The sequence below is a fragment of the Scyliorhinus torazame genome, chromosome 16 (assembly GCF_047496885.1).
Source record: "Scyliorhinus torazame isolate Kashiwa2021f chromosome 16, sScyTor2.1, whole genome shotgun sequence".
Lineage (NCBI taxonomy): Eukaryota > Metazoa > Chordata > Chondrichthyes > Carcharhiniformes > Scyliorhinidae > Scyliorhinus > Scyliorhinus torazame.
Genome location: NC_092722.1, coordinates 109,837,862 through 109,854,657, shown reverse-complemented (window position 1 = coordinate 109,854,657; position 16,796 = coordinate 109,837,862). Strand labels below are relative to the sequence as shown.

At 48.2% G+C, this 16,796-nt stretch overlaps 1 protein-coding gene across 1 annotated transcript in view; it reads left to right on the top strand.

Annotated features, from left to right (window-relative positions):
• cabcoco1 (ciliary associated calcium binding coiled-coil 1) overlaps window positions 1-16,796 on the top strand; it is a 229,934-nt gene that overhangs the window by 49,626 nt on the left and 163,512 nt on the right. Inside the window, exon 3 of the mRNA XM_072478827.1 lies at window positions 8,492-8,661. Within this exon, the coding sequence (XP_072334928.1) occupies window positions 8,492-8,661 (170 nt within the window). The remainder of the gene's footprint in view (window positions 1-8,491; window positions 8,662-16,796) is intronic.

Here is a 16,796-nt window from a genome sequence, read left to right as displayed (position 1 = left end):
GGGCACAGAATGTACTCTGGGTGGGGGACTTGAAAGCCCATCACCAAATTTGGCTCGGTTGCATCTCTACTGACCGAGCTGGCCAAGTCCTAAAGAACATAGCTGCTAGACTGGATCTGCGGCATGTGGTGAGGGAACCAACAAGAGGGAAAAACATAGTTGACCTGATCCTCACCAATGTGCGTGCCGCAGATGCATCTGTCTATGACAGTATCGGTGGAAGTGACCACCGCACAGTCCCTGTGGAAACAAAGTCCCATCTTGATACTGAGGATGACCTCTATCACATTGTGTGTCACTACCACCATGCTGGATGGGATAGATTATGAACAGACCTAGCAACTCAAGACTGGATATCCATGAGACGTTGTACCTAATCAGCAGCAGAATTGTACTGAACCACAATCTGTGAGCTCAGCATATCTCCCACTCTACCATTACCACCAAGCCAAGGGATCGACCCTATTTCAATGAAAAATGCATGAGGGCATGCCAGACGTAGAACCAGGCATACTTAAAAGTGAGGTGTCAACCTGGTGAAGCTACAACATAGGATTACTTGTGTGCCAAACACTGTAAGCAGCAAGTGATCGACCAGAGCTAAATGATCCTGCAACCAGAAGATCAGATTTATGCTCTGCAGTCCTGTCATATCCAGTCATGAACGGTGATGAACAATTCCCATCCTCCATGATGGGGGAGCTCAATATATCTGTGCAAAAGATAATGTTGAAGCATTTGCAACCTGGGGTGTGACAATTGAATAATTTTAGGAATATTGTTTTTTAAATATTGGGACAAGTTAAGAGTTACAATCCTGGGGGTATAGTGTGTGACTGCAGTGATGATGGTGTTAAAAAGGATTTTGTTTTGTTTCCAGGGAATAGCAAGTGGAATTGATGAAGGAATGTGTTTTTCAGTCTAGGCGAATGGACTGTGGTTTGACTGGGGAAGTCCATGGGCAGCCTGCAGAGATAAATTGTTTTTTAGCTTGAGGAGATGAGGCCATTGCTAGGTAGAACCCAGAGAGGCAGTGGGTTTGGAGAAGCTTTGAGAGAGAGAGGAGCTGAGTTCTGATCTGCCTGACCTTGAGTCCACAATTCTTTCCAAGTAGGATAGTTTAAAAAAAAGTAATAATATTTTAAAGCTGAACAATCTTGTCTGACTGAAGACGAGAAACAATATTCAGCCAGACTGAAGAGGTTCCAACCAGAGTCAAATCTTTTTTATAAAGCATGTATTACTCTATGCCCTGCTAATTTGAAGCTGGATCAAGAGCTGTATGTTTATTTTCTTGTTAGCCATGATGTGGAGATGCCGGCGTTGGACTGGGGTGAGCACAGTAAGAAGTCTTACAACAGCAGATTAAAGTTGAAAAAAACCTGTTGGACTTTAACCTGGTGTTGTAAGACTTCTTAATATTTTCTTGTTGTTTAATGGGAAATTGTATAGTTGTGTTAAGGGGTAATTGAAAGCTGTTCTTTTCAGGTGTGAAGTTAAAAGTTTAATATTGCCTTCATAAAGTTTTGTTTTAGAAATACCAAAGCCCTATTTTTTCATGCAATCACTCCTGGAGCAGATCATTCTTTCTGCACAGTCTTAAAAATAAAGTTAAATATTGGAGTTTCGGTCCAGTATCCTAGCCACTGTTTGGGTCTGGTCTGGGATCGAAATAGGAATGCCAAGTTGATGACCCATCTCTGCCTCCTCTGGAGGTCCCCAGCCAGATGCTAGCCTTAAGCCAATTTGATGCACTCCACAGGACATCAAGAAATGGCTGAAGGCACTGGATACTGCAAATGTTATGGACCATGGCGATATTTCAGAAATAGTGCTGAAGACCTATGCTCCAGAACTTGCTGTGACCCTGGCCAAACTGTCCCCATACAGCTACAAGACTGGCATCTATCCGACAAAATGGAAACTTTCCCATATATGTCCTGTACATAAAAAGGAGGACAAATCCATCCACAGCCAATTTCCATCCAATGAATCTATTCCCGATTATCAGTAAAGTGATGGAATGGGTTATCAACAGTGCTATCAAGTGGACCTTGCTTAGCAATAACCTGCTGAATGATGCCCAGTCTGGGCTCTGCCAGGATTACTGAAGTCCTGACCTCAATACAGCCTTGGTTCAATTATGGACAAAGGAGCTGAGCACCAAAGGAGTGTTGAGAGTGATTATCCTTGACGTCAAGGCAGTATTTGGCCAAGTATGACATCAAGAAGCCCTGGCAAAACTTCAGTCAATGGGAATCAGGGGGAAAGTTTCAGTTGGTTGGAGTCACACCTGGGACAAAGGAAAGATGGTTGTGGTTGTTGGAGGTCACTCATCTCAGCTCCAGGACATCACTGCTGGAGTTCCCCAGGGTAGTGTCCTAGACCCAACTATCTTCAGCTGTTTCATCATTGATCTTCCCTCCATCATCAGGGCTTGGATGGGGATGTTCGCTGATATTTGCACAATGTGTGCAACTCCTCAGATATTGACGCAGTCCATCTCCAAATGCAACAAGACCTGGACAATATCCAGGCTTGGGCTGATAAGTGACGAGTAACATACGCACCACAGAAGTGGCAGGCAATGACCATCTCCAACATGAGAGAATCTAACCATCACCCTTAACATTCAATGGCAATATCATCGCTGAATCCTGGGGAGGATTACCATTGACCAGAAACTGAACTGGACTCGCCATATATATACAAAAGAGAAAATGCTGGAAAATCTCAGCAGGTCTGGCAGCATTCTGTAGGGAGAGAAAAGAGCTAACGTTTCGAGTCCGATGACTCTTTGTCAAAGCAGCCCAGCACTCCAGCCACAAATATTTCCTCCCTCCACCACCAATGCACAATAACATCTACAAGATTTTTTTTAAAAAATAGTCTTCTAAAGTTATAAATTTAAAGAGTTTAGTCATGGCAGGGGAGCTCAAAGCAGTGATTTACCCCTCTTGCTGCATGTGGGGATCCGATAACATTTCTAGTCCCCAGGACCAGCTTGTGTGCAGGAAGTGTGTCCTGCTGCAGCTCCTGGAAGCTCGGGTTTCAGAGCTGGAGCGGCGGCTGGAGACACTGTGGAGCATTCGTGTGTCTGCGAGCACATCGTGGATAGCACATTTCGAGAGGTGGTCACACTGCAGCTGAAGAGAATGGGTGACCACCAGGCAGTCCAGGAGAAAATGCAGGTAGTTCAGGTGTCCCCTGGTAACCTGCTCTCAAATCTGGATTCCATTTTGGAGACTGATGAGGCTGAGTGTGGGAAGAGCCAAGCTTCTGGCACCACAAGCAGCCTGTCTGCACAGGAGGGGGGTGGGGGGAAGTGAGGAAGAGCAATAGTAATAGAGGATTCTATAGTCAGGGAAACAGATGAGCACTACTGTGGCCCTCAATGTTCGCTCAGTGGGCTAGACAGCTGGTTTGTGACGAAGAACAAGGCCAGCAGCGCGGGTTCAATTCCCGTACCAGCTTACCCGAACAGGGGCCGGAATGTGGCGACTAGGGGCTTTTCACAGTAACTTCAGACTTGTGACAATAAAAGGTTAATATTATTATTATTGAGATACAGTGAAAAGTATTTTTCTGCGAACAGCTCAAACAGATCATTTAGGACATGAGAATAAAAATAAAATACATAATAGGGCAACACAAGGTATACAATGTAAATACATAGACACCGGCATCGGGTGACGCATAACAGTTGGTAACAGGAGTCTGGTAACAGCGTGGAAGAAGCTGTTTTTGAATCTTCGTGCGTGTTCTCCGACTTTTGTATCTCCTGCCCGATGGAAGAAGTTGGAAGAGTGAGTAAGCATCTCAGCATTAATTATATCGTCTTTAAGTAGTTTGTTGTGCGATTTCTCTTTACTATGCTCTTTACTCTGGCTCTGTTCCAATTAGGGCAATCAGTGGATTTGCCTTCTTTCTATATTGTCTATGTCCGAATGCTTAGAGTCGCCAGATAACGAATGATACCACCACAAGTTTCAACCGGCTATCGGTCAAAGAGCCAAACACCAGTTAGTTCAACGTCAAGGGTACTTTATTTACAATCAATCATGCAACATTAACACTACTAGTTAACTACACCTATTACTAAGACAACCTGTACTTAACTTGGGGCACCCGGTTTAGGTCAGGAAACAGTGGCCGCTGTTCAGGACCTCTGGGTTCGAAGTGGTAACTGCTGCTCAGCTGGGCTCGTCCTTCTGGTAGTGGGCGTTGAACTCGAACTTGCTTCTGGTGTTGCTGCAGTTGGCAATGGCCGCGACCGGGATACCAAGACCAAAAGAGAGTGAGCATATGGCGAACTCTTCCTTCATACTTGGGGGCTTTCGCGCTCTTTTGGGCGGTTCTTCGATTTGGGCCTTACTAATTGGGTGATCCCTGATCACTCCGTTCGATTCCTTAGCCAATAAGTGGGTGGGGATCTGGATGACTGGGCGTGTCCCAAGTGGTCATTGACCCTGTTGTTCGTGTAAATCAACATTGAACATGTGGGAGTCTTTCAAGCGACAATTGATTAGGATTCAGGAGAATCTCGTTCCTGAGAGAACAAAGGATAAGTATGGGAAGTTTAAGGAGCCTGGGATAACGAGGGATATTGTGAACCTTGTCTAGAAGGGTGGGGACTCCTTAAGGAGTATAAAGAAAGTAGGAAGGTACTTTCGCGGGAAATTAGGAGGGCTAGGAGGGGTCATGAAAAATCCTTGGCAAGTAGGATTAAGGTGAATCCTAAAGCTTTTTATTCATATGAAATAAGCAAGAGGGTGGCCAGGCAAAGGATTGGACCACTTAAGGACAGTGGGGGGAATTTATGTGTTGAGCCAGAGAAATGGGTGAGGTACTAAATAGTACTTTGCATCAGTGTTCACCAAAGAAAAGGAATTTTTGGAAGATGATTCTTGTGTAGGGTGTGTGGACGGTCTGGGTCATGTTGACATCGAAAAGGAGGAGGTATTGGGTCTTTTAAAAGATATTAAGATAGATAAATCTCCTGGGCCGGATGGGATTTACCCCAGAATACTGAGGGAAGCAAGGGAGGAAATTGTTGGGACCTTCACTGACATCTTTGTATCCTCATTGGCTGCAGGTGACATCCCAGAGGACTGGAGAATAGCAAATGTGGTACCACTGTTTAAGAAAGGTAGCTGGGATAATCCTGGAAACTATAGGCCGGTGAGCCTCACGTTGGTAGTAGGTAAATTTTTGGAGAGACTTCTCAGGGACAGAATTTATACCCATTTGGAAACAAATGGACTCATTAGCGATAGACAGCATAGTTTTGTGAAGGGGAGATCGTGCCTCGCTAACTTGATCGAGTTTTTTGAGGAGGTGACAAAGATGATAGATGAGGGGAGGGCAGTGTATGTTGTTTACATGGACTTCAATAAAGCCTTTGACAAGGTGCATCATGGCAAACTGGTACAAAAGGTGAAGTCACATGAGAGCAGAGGTGAGGTGGCAAGATGGATGCAGAACTGGCTCGGCCACAGAAGGCAAAGGGTAGCAGCAGAAGGGTGTTTTTCTGAATGGAAGGTTGTGACTAGTGGTGTTCCACAGGAATCGGTGCTGGGGCCTCTTGTTGTAGTATAAATAAACGATTTGGAGGAAAATGTAGCTGGTCTAATTAGTAAGTTTGCGGATGACACCAAGGTTGGTGGAGTGGCAAATAGTGTTGAGGATTGTCAGAGGATACAGCAGGACAGAGATAGGTTGGAGACTTGGGCAGAGAAATGGCAAATGGAGTTTAATCCAAACAAACGTGAAGTAATGCATTTTGGTAGGCCTAACATAGAGGGGAAATATACCGTAAATGGCAAAACTCTTAGGAATATTGAAAGTCAGAGAGATCTGGGCATGCAGGTCCACAGATCTTTGAAAGTGGCAACTCAAGTGGACAAGGTAGTCAAGAAAACATATGGAATGCTTGCTTTCATTGGACGGGGCATCAAGTATAAAAACTAGCAAGTCATGCTACAGTTATATAGAACCTTGGTAAGGCTGTACTTGGAATGTTATGCACAATTCTCGTCACCACACTATCATAAGGATGTGGAGGCTTTGGAGAGGGTGCAGAGGAGGTTGACCAGGTCTGGAGGGTGTTAGTTATGTCGAGAAGCTGAATAGACTGAGGGGCGACCTGATAGAGGTCTTCAAGATTATGAGGGGCATGGATAGAGTTGGTGGGCAGGCATTCTTTCCCAGGGTGGAGGGGTCAGTCAGCAGGGGGCATAGGTTTAAGGTCCGTGGGGCAAAGTTTAGAGGGAATGTGCAAGGCAGGCTCTTTACACACAGGGTGGTGAGTGCCTGGAACGCGTTGCCAGGGAAGGTTGTCGAAGCAAATACATTAACGGTGTTCAAAAAGGCTACTCGACAAATACATGGATAGGATGGGTATAGAGGAATATGGCACAAGGAAGTGCTGAGGGTTTTGGCCAAGGGTGGTATCATGACACCCGGTACAGGCTTGGAGGGCCTAAGGGCCTGTTCCTGTGGTGTACTGTTCTTTGTTCACATTAGTCCAATGGACTGTTAATTTTGTTTCTAAATGTTTTCCCACCACCAAGGTTAAAATGTAGTTGCTGGATTTACCCTTGCATTCTTTTGTGAACAAGAATATGACATTTGCAATTCTTCAGTCGGCTGGAACCACTCATGTAGCTAAGGAGAATTGAAAGATTGCGGTATTGCCACTAAAATTTCGACTTTTGCTTCCCACGGTGTCCTCAGAGACATCCCATCTGGTCCTGGTGATTTATCAAGTACAAGCAACTTTTAGGCACACCTTGTTCCCTTAGCATTCTGTTCCTTGGTAAAGACTTATGCAAAATATTCATTTAGTACATCATGCCCTGGGTTTCTGCTTGTTATTATCCTTTTGGTCCCTTAGCCCCATCCTTCTTCTTACCACCTTTTGTAATGTTGATAGTTGATTTATGACTTCCCTTTTATGTTAGCTGCCATTCTGTTCTCGTACTCTCTTTTTATTTCCTTATTCAATTCCCCTCTTTATTTTCCATATATGTAGCCTCATTCTCACTTGGATTAGTAACTAAACATCTGTCATACATCCCCTTTTTCTGTTTCATCGTGCTGTCCACCTCTTTCAACATCTGGGAATTCTGGCTTTGGTTGACCCATCTTTTCCCCTTTGTACCCAACCCACCTTTTCTTTATAGCAGCCCATGATTACAAAGCGCAAAGTGCTTTTTCTCTCATGGTTTTTAGGTATTGGTTCTGTCAATTGTTCTATATTTAAATCATTTAATTTAAACTACTTCAGAATTTTGGATTACCTTTTGACCAAATTTCATTGGGAAGTATGGAATGTTTTTGTTTTTGCTTCACATTAGTTATTTCTCTCACCTCTGAGTCAGAAAGTTATGAATTCAGGCCTCATGCAGGAGATTTAGTTCATGCTCCTAAAAGAGTATTATCCAAGGTTCTGTTTTTCAGACAATGTGTTAGACCAAGGGAGGAACGCTGATGGCGTTCGCCCGTGCTCTCCCCAACAGATGTAAAGCTCCCATGGCACTTTTTGAAGAAAAGTGAGACCGTTCTCCCAGAGTCCTGACCAACATTAATCCCTCATCAAGCTTCCCCAAAATAGATGATAAAGAAAAGCAGAAGATACCTGAAATACCCAGTAGGTCAGGCAGCATCTGTGGAGAGAAACAGAGTTAGCATTCCAGGCCAATGACCTCTCGGCAGCTAATCACCCTGACACGTTAACTCTTTCTCTCCAGAGGTGCTGCTTGACATGCTAAGTATATACAGCATTTTTTGTGTTTATTTCAGATTTACACCATCTACAGTGATTTGCTTTTGTATTGGAACAAAGTAGATTAGCTGGTCATTTACTCATTGGTGTATGGGAGGGCCTTGCTGAGCTTAAATTAACTGCTGTCTTATCCTTTATTACAATAGTGACTACACTTCAAAAGTACTTGATTGACTGTAAAGCATTTTGGAATGTCCTGAAGTTATGAAAGGCATTAAATAATTTTTTTTTAAAAATTTAAGAGGACCCATTTCTTTTTTCTTTCAATTAAGGGGCAATTTAGCGGACCAATCCACCTAACCTGCACTACTTTGGGTTGTTGGGGTGAGACCCACGCAAACACGGGGAGAATGTGCAAACTCCGCATGGACAGTGACCTGGGACTGAGATCGAACCCAAGTCCTCGGCGCCGTGAGGCAGCAGTGCTAACCACTGTGCCGCCGTGCTGCCCTGACATTAAATAAATGCACGTCCTTTTTGCTTCTGTTCTCACTTTCACCCAACTCAAAACCATAGAACAGTCTTACTTTTCACCTATCAAAAGTCTTCATTTGAACAAGTGTATTACCACCACCATTCAACACTATTCAATTGAGCTGAATTCCGATGAATTGTATTTTAAAAATGTATGTTACACATGAAATTGTTTCCTGTGGAATATTGTTTCAATATATTGTAACTTCTCGATTTGTCTCTTCATTAAAGAACATTGGCAGAAATTCTAGAGTTCAAACACTACCAGATCTGCATGAAAGAAGGCATCCTCTTAGATTATTATGTTTCTGGGTTTTGTTGGACAAAAGAGCAGAAGTTTACAATGCTGCAAATATCTACCTTCATGACTCTATTAAAAAGAATTTTGGAGAACATTAGTGGTAAGTATGATTTAAATTGATGCATGATCAATCAGTAAGGCAATTCAGCAGAAGCTTGTTCTCATCAAATTAGAGAATGTGCTGCTGTCAGCCTGCCTCAGTTAATACGTACCATTCTGGCCTCTATAACTCACCACATTTCATTTTAATTAATTGTGTGTGAAGTTCTTTGAGGCATTTTTTAGAGACATAATAAGAAAACTGGTTAAATACAATCTTTCTTTCCATGAAAAAATTAGAGCAAATGCTTGGCTTCCTGCTGCTATACTGAGTGTTGTGCCTTAAAAATGGAAAGTGTAAGTCGCCATGGACCCCAAGGACCATAGGCTGCTCTCCCCTTTTGAGAGAGAACTGACTGAGGGTGATTTGACCTGAGTGTCACCACACCTCAGGAGAGGGGCAAGGTTGAGAAGAAGGCAAGCTCAGCCGGTACAGGAAATGAATCCGTGTTGTTGGCGTCGCTCTGCATCATGAATCAACCATCCAGCCAACTGAACTAACCCACCCCCACAAACATTTTTCCTTTCCTCGGCATGTTTTTCTGAACATGCCTGTATTCATGGATCTTGACTGAAAATGAATCTGGAAATAAATCTATATATTCAGTCCAATAAATTTTAAAGTAAAACTGCTCCATCTGTTGGTAATCAGTCAGATATGAACGTGCTCCAACTTGAGGTTACTGCTTCATTTCCACAATGACAGGAGGAAATAAATTGAGCTGAGGGAGGAAAAAAGAATTTGAGATTGGAGCGTAGAAAGGGGTGGGCTGCAATTTGGGAGAGAGTGGCTAAGGACAAGGTGAGACCAGGGGTGGATTCTCCGAAAACTGGCGCGATGTCTGGGACCCGGTGCCAAAAACGGCGCTGATCACTCCGGCGTCGGGGCCCCCCCAAACAACGCAAATTCTCCGGCCCCGAATGGGCCAGCAGCGGCGTGGCGCATTCGCGATGGCGTCACGCGACGTGGACGGTGAGGCCGTGCGGCGTCATTGACGCCGCATGTCGTGATGGCTCGAAAGACGCGCCATCCCGGAAGACCCAACAAGATGGCCGCCCGCCGCGCAGCCTCGAAGTTCCAGGACCGTGACATCGAGGCACTCCTGGACGCAGTGGAGGACAAGAGGGAGTCCCTGTACCCCGGACACGGCCGCAGGGTCGCCCACACCTCAGCCGGCATCTGTGGAGGGAGGTGGCAGAGGCCGTCAGCGCTGTGGCTCTGACACCACGGACAGGCACCCAGTGCCACAAGAAGGTGAACGACCTCGTCAGGGCAGCCAGGGTGAGTTCCCCCCCCCCCCCCATCCCTGCCCGATGTGCGGCACACCCCCAGGTGAAACCAACCCTAACCCTAACCTCTACACTATACGCGCAACTGATGGCGTGCATTCATATACCTGTCCAACACTGTTGCCTTTTACCCCTGCCCCCCACCCGCCCCCCACAGGAGAAGTGCGCACACAACAATAGGGAGCATGAGAGGACTGGAGGGGGCCCAGCTGATGAGAGGCCACTCACCGTACATGAGGAAAGGGCCTTGGAATTGGCTGGCGGACCTGAGGACCGGGAGGTTGCCGATGCAGAGGTCGGTGGCCCACCATCAAGTGAGCCACCGACAGCCCGTCCCCATGTCACCTCTCCCCCATATCCCCCCTCTCCGTATCCCCACTCCCCATATAGCCATATCCCCCCTCCCCCATATCCTCCCTCCCCATATCCTCCCTCCCGCATAATCCCCCCTCCCCTATATCCCCCCTCCCCTATATCCCCCCTCCCCCATATCCCCTCTCCCCCATATCCCCCCTCCCCCATATCACCTGATCACCCCTGTGTGTCTAACCATGCATGCTTCATTGTGTCTCGCAGGAGCAAACGTCGAGGCATCCATCCCCGCAGATGCCGACCGCCCGCAGGATGTCCCAGGGCGACCATGGGATACGGAGAGACCCGGACCCTCTGGCACACGACCCCCGCAGGATGCCCCAGGGCGACCACGGGATGCAGAGAGACCCGGACATCTGGCACGCGACGCCCGCAGGCTGCCCCAGGGCGACCACGGGAGACGGAGGGACCTGGAGCAATAGGGAGACGACGCCCCCGTCTCGTGCGGGTGCGGCGACGCAGGCATGTGCCATCCAGCGACGAGGGGGGCAGCCACAGGCCCCCGTCGCAGCCGAGCCACGAAACCACTACCCAGGACACCCCTACCCAGAACATCCCTACCCAGGACACCCCTACCCAGGACACCCCTACCCAGGACACCCCTACCCAGGACAGCCCTACCCAGGACAGCCCTTTTAACACCTACAGAAGCTGCCTTTGTGCTCTGTCCGAAGCGTGCGGGGGGTGTCATGTACGTTGAGCGCCAGTGTGTGTGAGAGGGGTGGTCTTACGTCGGCCTCAAGTGAGTCTGCCCCCTTCCCCCTGGGCCGCCCTCACCATCCCCCCGGGCAGAGGACGGGACCGTGCACTGCAGTGTCACAGCCGCATGCAGGGATGGTCCGGGTGGATGGTGGTACTGTGACCATGGGTCAGACATCTTCCAACGATGTGGAGCCAGGAGCTCACTGCAGAACGGGTTGTCATCATCCTCCATGGCCTGCAATAGACACGGTTCCACCGGCGCCCGTGAGAGCCCGGCCGTCGTGCTGCAGGTGGATCTGCAATGGAGGGGTGGTGTGCATGCGGGTGGGGTGGGTGTGGTTGGGGGGAGGTGAAGGTGCTGGGTGGGTGGGGGGGGGGGTGAGGGTGTTCGGGTGTTGCCATGGTGTGCGGTATGTGGCCATACTCGCTGATTCCCACACCCCCTAGTCAGTGAAGCGGGTGGCTATCAGCCTGTCCCGTGCCCGCTGGCCCAGCCGGTAACGGTGGACAGCCACCCGCCCATGTCTAGCCCGTCTGCCCTGACCATTGCCCCCATCCCCCTCATCTGGGGAGGACTGCACCTCTTCCTGCTGCTCCTCCACTCCTCCCTCCTCTGCCTGCGGAACATCGCCCCTCTGCTGGGCTATGTTGTGCAGGACGTAGCTCACCACAATGATGCGGCCGACCCTATCTGACGGATACTGGAGGGTGCCCCCAGAGTGGTCCAGGCACGTGAAACGCATTTTGAGCACGCCAAAGCACCTCTCTATCACACCACTTGTCGCTGCATGGGCATCATTGTAGCTGTTCTCCGCGTCATTCTGTGGCCTCCGTATAGGCTTCATCAACCACGACCGCAACGGGTAACCCCTGTAGCACAGCAACCAGCCCCTCAGCCGGGGGTGGCGTCCCTTGTGCATGCCGGGGATGTAAGACAGCGACAACACGCATGAGACATGTGTACTTCCCGGGTACCGGGCGCAGACGTGCAGGATAATCATGCGGTGATCGCAGACCACCTGGATGTTCATGGAATAGGTCCCCTTCCTATTGGTGAACACGGCCCTGTTATCTGCAGCTGGCTGCACGGCGACGTGTATCCCATCGATCGCGCCCTGGACGATGGGAAACCCGGCCACGGCAGAGAAGCCCATGGGCCGGGCATCTGGCTGGCCCGGTCCACAGGGAAGCGGATGTAGCGGTCCACAATGGCATATAGGGCGTCTGTCACTGCCCGGATGCACCGATGCACTGATGTCTGCGAGATTCCGGACAGGACCCCACCTGGCGTCTGGAATGACACCGTGGCATAAAAGTTCAGGGCCACCGTAACCTTGACGGACACTGGGAGAGGGTGTCCCTCCCCCCCCAGTGCCATGCGGTGCCAGGTGTGCCTGCAGGTGGCCATCACCTCTCCTGCGGCCACCCCCCAGGCCGTGACCTACCTCCACGCTGGACGGCGTCAACCATCAGCACTGGTTGACGCCGTTAAAAAGGTGTTTTGATTTACGCCGACGTGACCCGGGACTTCGGCCCATCCGGCTGGGAGAATATGGGCAGCCCCGGAGTCCATTGTCTCGCGTCCGCCCCTGCCATGCCCCGCCGTCTTTTCACCCTTTGGAGAATTCGGCAGGCGGCGGGGGCGGAGAATCCCGCCCCAGATCTGGGAAGTTATTCAGTTGCAGTATTTTGCTCTTGTCTTAGTTTTGTGGCTTAGGATGTGAGAATGTTGGAGTCCAGGATCACTCAGTGAGATTATGGGATGATGCTTGAAATAACTTTTTGTAACAGCTAGGCTTTGGGTGAGGGGTTAATAGTCAGAGGTATTAGCACAATGGAATGAGAATCCATAAAAACCCTACAATGCCGAAGGAGGCCATTTGGCCCATTTGTCTGCATCAACCCTCTGAAAGAGCACTCTATGAGGGCCCGCCCCCACCCTATCCCTGTAACCCCATCTAACCTGCACATCTTCGGACACTAAGGGGCAATTTTAGCATGGCCAGTCCACATAACCTGCACATGTTTTGCCTATGGGAGGAAAACAGAGCACCTGGAGGAAACACACAAGCACAGGGAGAACGTGCAAGCTCCACACATTCACTTAAGGCTGGAACTGAACCCGGGTCCCTGGCATGCAAGGCAGCAGTGCTAAACACTGAGTCACCATGCCGCCCACTAAGTGAGTTTGGGGAAAGAATGTGCAAGCATGTGTGCTCACTGGCAGGACACAGGAGTCTGTATACTGGAATCATATTTCCTCTGGAGGAAGAAGGAGTCTGTCAGAACCAGGGAGGGGCACAGAGTTACTCGGACACTCAGAACAGCTCTCAATAGTTGCTCTTTCCAGATCACATCTAATTGACTTTTGGTGTTGGAGGCCACACAGTGTCTCATCTGGTGTTGTGTTTTTCTTTCCCATGAAATAACCCAAAGAGACACAGGTACAGAACGATTGTTTATTAGCGAACACATTGGGAGAGAACAACCTTTGAGAAGGATCTCCGAGCTGACTCTATCCAACTTAAGAAATTAAGTAACATTTATACAGTGCAGGTCGCGTAGGCAAAGATAGTATTTACATTTGAGCATTACCTGGTTAAAATACATTAAACAAGTTTCAGGTGTGTTATGGGTCCGGGTTTACTGAACCCCAAAGTGTTTCATGGAGTTCAACCGACCACAACTTTTAATAGATTGTAGTGTGGGAAGCACACGGCGTACTCTCCAGGTGTGATACAGCAGAGATGGACAAATGGTTTTTAAAACAAAACAATGTTTATTCTATGAGCTCAAGTTAACCCTTTTAAAACAAACACTGAATATCTTAACACCCATTACTTCAAAGATAACCCCAGAAGACTACAACACTAAATAATCCTTCAAACTGTTCCATTAAACATCCAAAGACTTCAAACCTTCAAAAATAGGACATTAGGTTACATTCAATATATTTATAGTCTTTGGATTTCAGAAATCAACAGACCAGCTCTGTGTTTCTTCCTGCAGCAGCTCTCAGCAAAACACACAGACACTCTCAGCTGTCTTCTCAAAACTGAAACTCAAAAAAGCAGAAGTGAGCTCAGCTCCCCCCCCCCGCCCCCCCCCCCCCGCCCCACACCCTCTGACATCACTTCAGTAATATGATCAGCTCCATTTCTTGAAGGTACGTTGCTTAAACATCCATTTCTTAAACGTACTCTCACATGACAGGTGTGCACCCAGTCAGAGTGAGTATTGTCTACTTTTATCTTCCGAGGGACCTCTCCCCAACCTCCTTTCTTGGTGTTAGAATCGATAAATGTGTCTGGCCCATGGGCTAATTTACGAAAACATGTTGTTAATCTTTATCCTGACTGCTTGCAGATGATGTCCCAAAAAACAAGTTGTTATGGTCCACAATGAACCAGTTAGACTGAAAACATGTGTTGACCCTTAATTTGACTCTTTGCAGGTGGTGCTACATCAACATTCAGTTAGCATTGTTTGTGTACATTTTGTCACATCAGCATATTAATGCTTGGTTTTCCTTTTCTAGTCTGCTATATTGTACTGCATTATATAAGTTCAAAAGTTCCTAAGAATAACTGTTGATTTCCCTAATAAATTTTAGTTAGCAAACGTTATTCTTTTGCCTCCCCACAACATCTGGAAACAACTGAAAGTGCAGTCAGGACCTTGGTATTATCTGAAAGATGACATCTCCAACAGTGCAGTGCTCCTTCAGTAGAACATGGAGGGTCAGCCTAGATTTGTTTGCAATTCACTTGCGTAACATTTTCATCTCTGAATACATGTAATAAAAAACATGTAATAGAAAACATTAAAATCCAGTTATGCACCATCGAAAGCCATCAGCCTCTCTCTCCCCATCCGTTTATCTCTCTCTCCATTTCTGGTTATCCCCCTCACCCTACCTTCACTTGTGTCACTTCATCTTTCCTCTAACTCTGGCTGCTTCAGTCTCAATGTGTGCTTCACTCACCCTCTTCCACTTCTCTCACCTAGATTTTGTTCAGTTCTCTGGAGTGACAGAGGAAAGAGAGCTACTTCCATGTCAAGGCTGACACCTTTGAGGTTAAGAAGGAACTTGACAAAATTAAGTCTCATAAATTGTTTCCGATGTTTGAAGGGTTCAAGTACCAGGAGTTAGTTAAAATGGGGAATTTAGAGAGGATGGGTATGGTGGATCCATGGCCCTTTCAGAACCCAGGGGGAAGGGAGCATTCCTTTTTTTCACACGTCTATAAGGTGTATTCGAGGATTGATTACTTTGTAGTGAGTCGGGAGATTTTGGTTGGGGTGGAGGGGGCAGAGAATGCGGGGATAGTTATCTCGGACCATGCACCCCACTGGCTGGATATTCGGTTCAGTATGGGACGAGAGCAGAGGCCTGGGTGGAGGTTTGACTCGGGGTTGTTGGCGGATGGAGGTTTTTGTGATAAGGTGCGGTTGGCGATTAGGGATTATGTGGGGTTCAATCAGAATGGGGAGGTGTTGGCGGGCATTTTTTGGGAAGCACTGAAGGCAGTGGTCTGGGGAGAAATTATCTCATTTGTGCGAATAAGGAAAGGAGGGCGGAACATGACCGTCTAGTGAGCGAGATAGTGGAGGTGGACAGGGAATATTCGAGGGTGTCCACTGTGAGGGATTGGCGAGGAGGAAAATGTTTCAGGGGCAATTTTAACAGGCTGCCAATGGGGAGGGCGGTAGGACAACTGCGTAGGGCAAGAGGGGTGCAATACGAGTATGGGGAGAAGGCGAACCACATGCTGGCACACCAGCTGCGGAGGCAGGCTACGTCCAGAGAAATATTGAAGACCCGGACTGGGGCTGGTGATGTGGTGTCAGAGCCAGGGAAGATAATGAGGCATTTAGAGAGTACTACCAGGGACTTTATGAGGCAGACCCAGGAGGAGAGGAGGGGGACATGGGGTGGTTTCTGGATGAGCTGCAATTTCCCCAGGTGGAGGAAGCAAAGAGGCAGGCGTTGGAGGAGCCCCTGGGGCTGAGGGAGGTGCTGGATAGTATCAGGGGTATGAAGTCGGGGAAGGCCCCTGGGCCGGATGGGTACCCGGCAGAATTTTATAAGGAATTTGTGGCGGACCTGGTACCACATCAATTGGGGGCGTTTAATGAAGCACAGGAGAAGGGGGAGTTGCTGAGACGATAAAGCAGGCAGTAATCACACTAATCCCAACAAAAGGGAAGGATCCGGTGGAATGTGGGTCGTATAGACCCATATCATCATTGAACACAGATGTGAAAGTATTGGCTAAGTTGTTGGCGGGGAGGATGGAGGATTGTGTCCCGAGGGTGGTTGCAGAAGATCAAACAGGCTTCGTGAAGGGCAGGTAGCTCTCGAATAATATAAGACGGCTGTGGAATGTGGTGATGAATCCGCTGAGAGCTCTGGTACCGGAGGTGGTGGTGCCCATGGACGGGGAGAAAGCATTTGATCGGGTGGAGTGGCGGTACTTGTTTGAAGTTTTGGGAAGGTTTGGGTTTGGGCCGAGATTTGCGGCATGGGTGCGGTTGCTGTATGTGGCACCAAGAACGAATAATATGAGCTCACAAAGCTTTGCCTTACACAGGGGTACGAGGCAGGGGAGCCTGCTGTTTGCGCTGGCCATAGAGCCATTGGCGATGGCTCTCAGGGGGTCGGCAGAGTGGCAGGGGATAATGAGGGGACAGAGGGAATATCGGGTGTCGTTCTATGCCGATGACCTCTTGCTGTATGTTTCGGATCCGTTGGAGAGTATGGGAAGGATT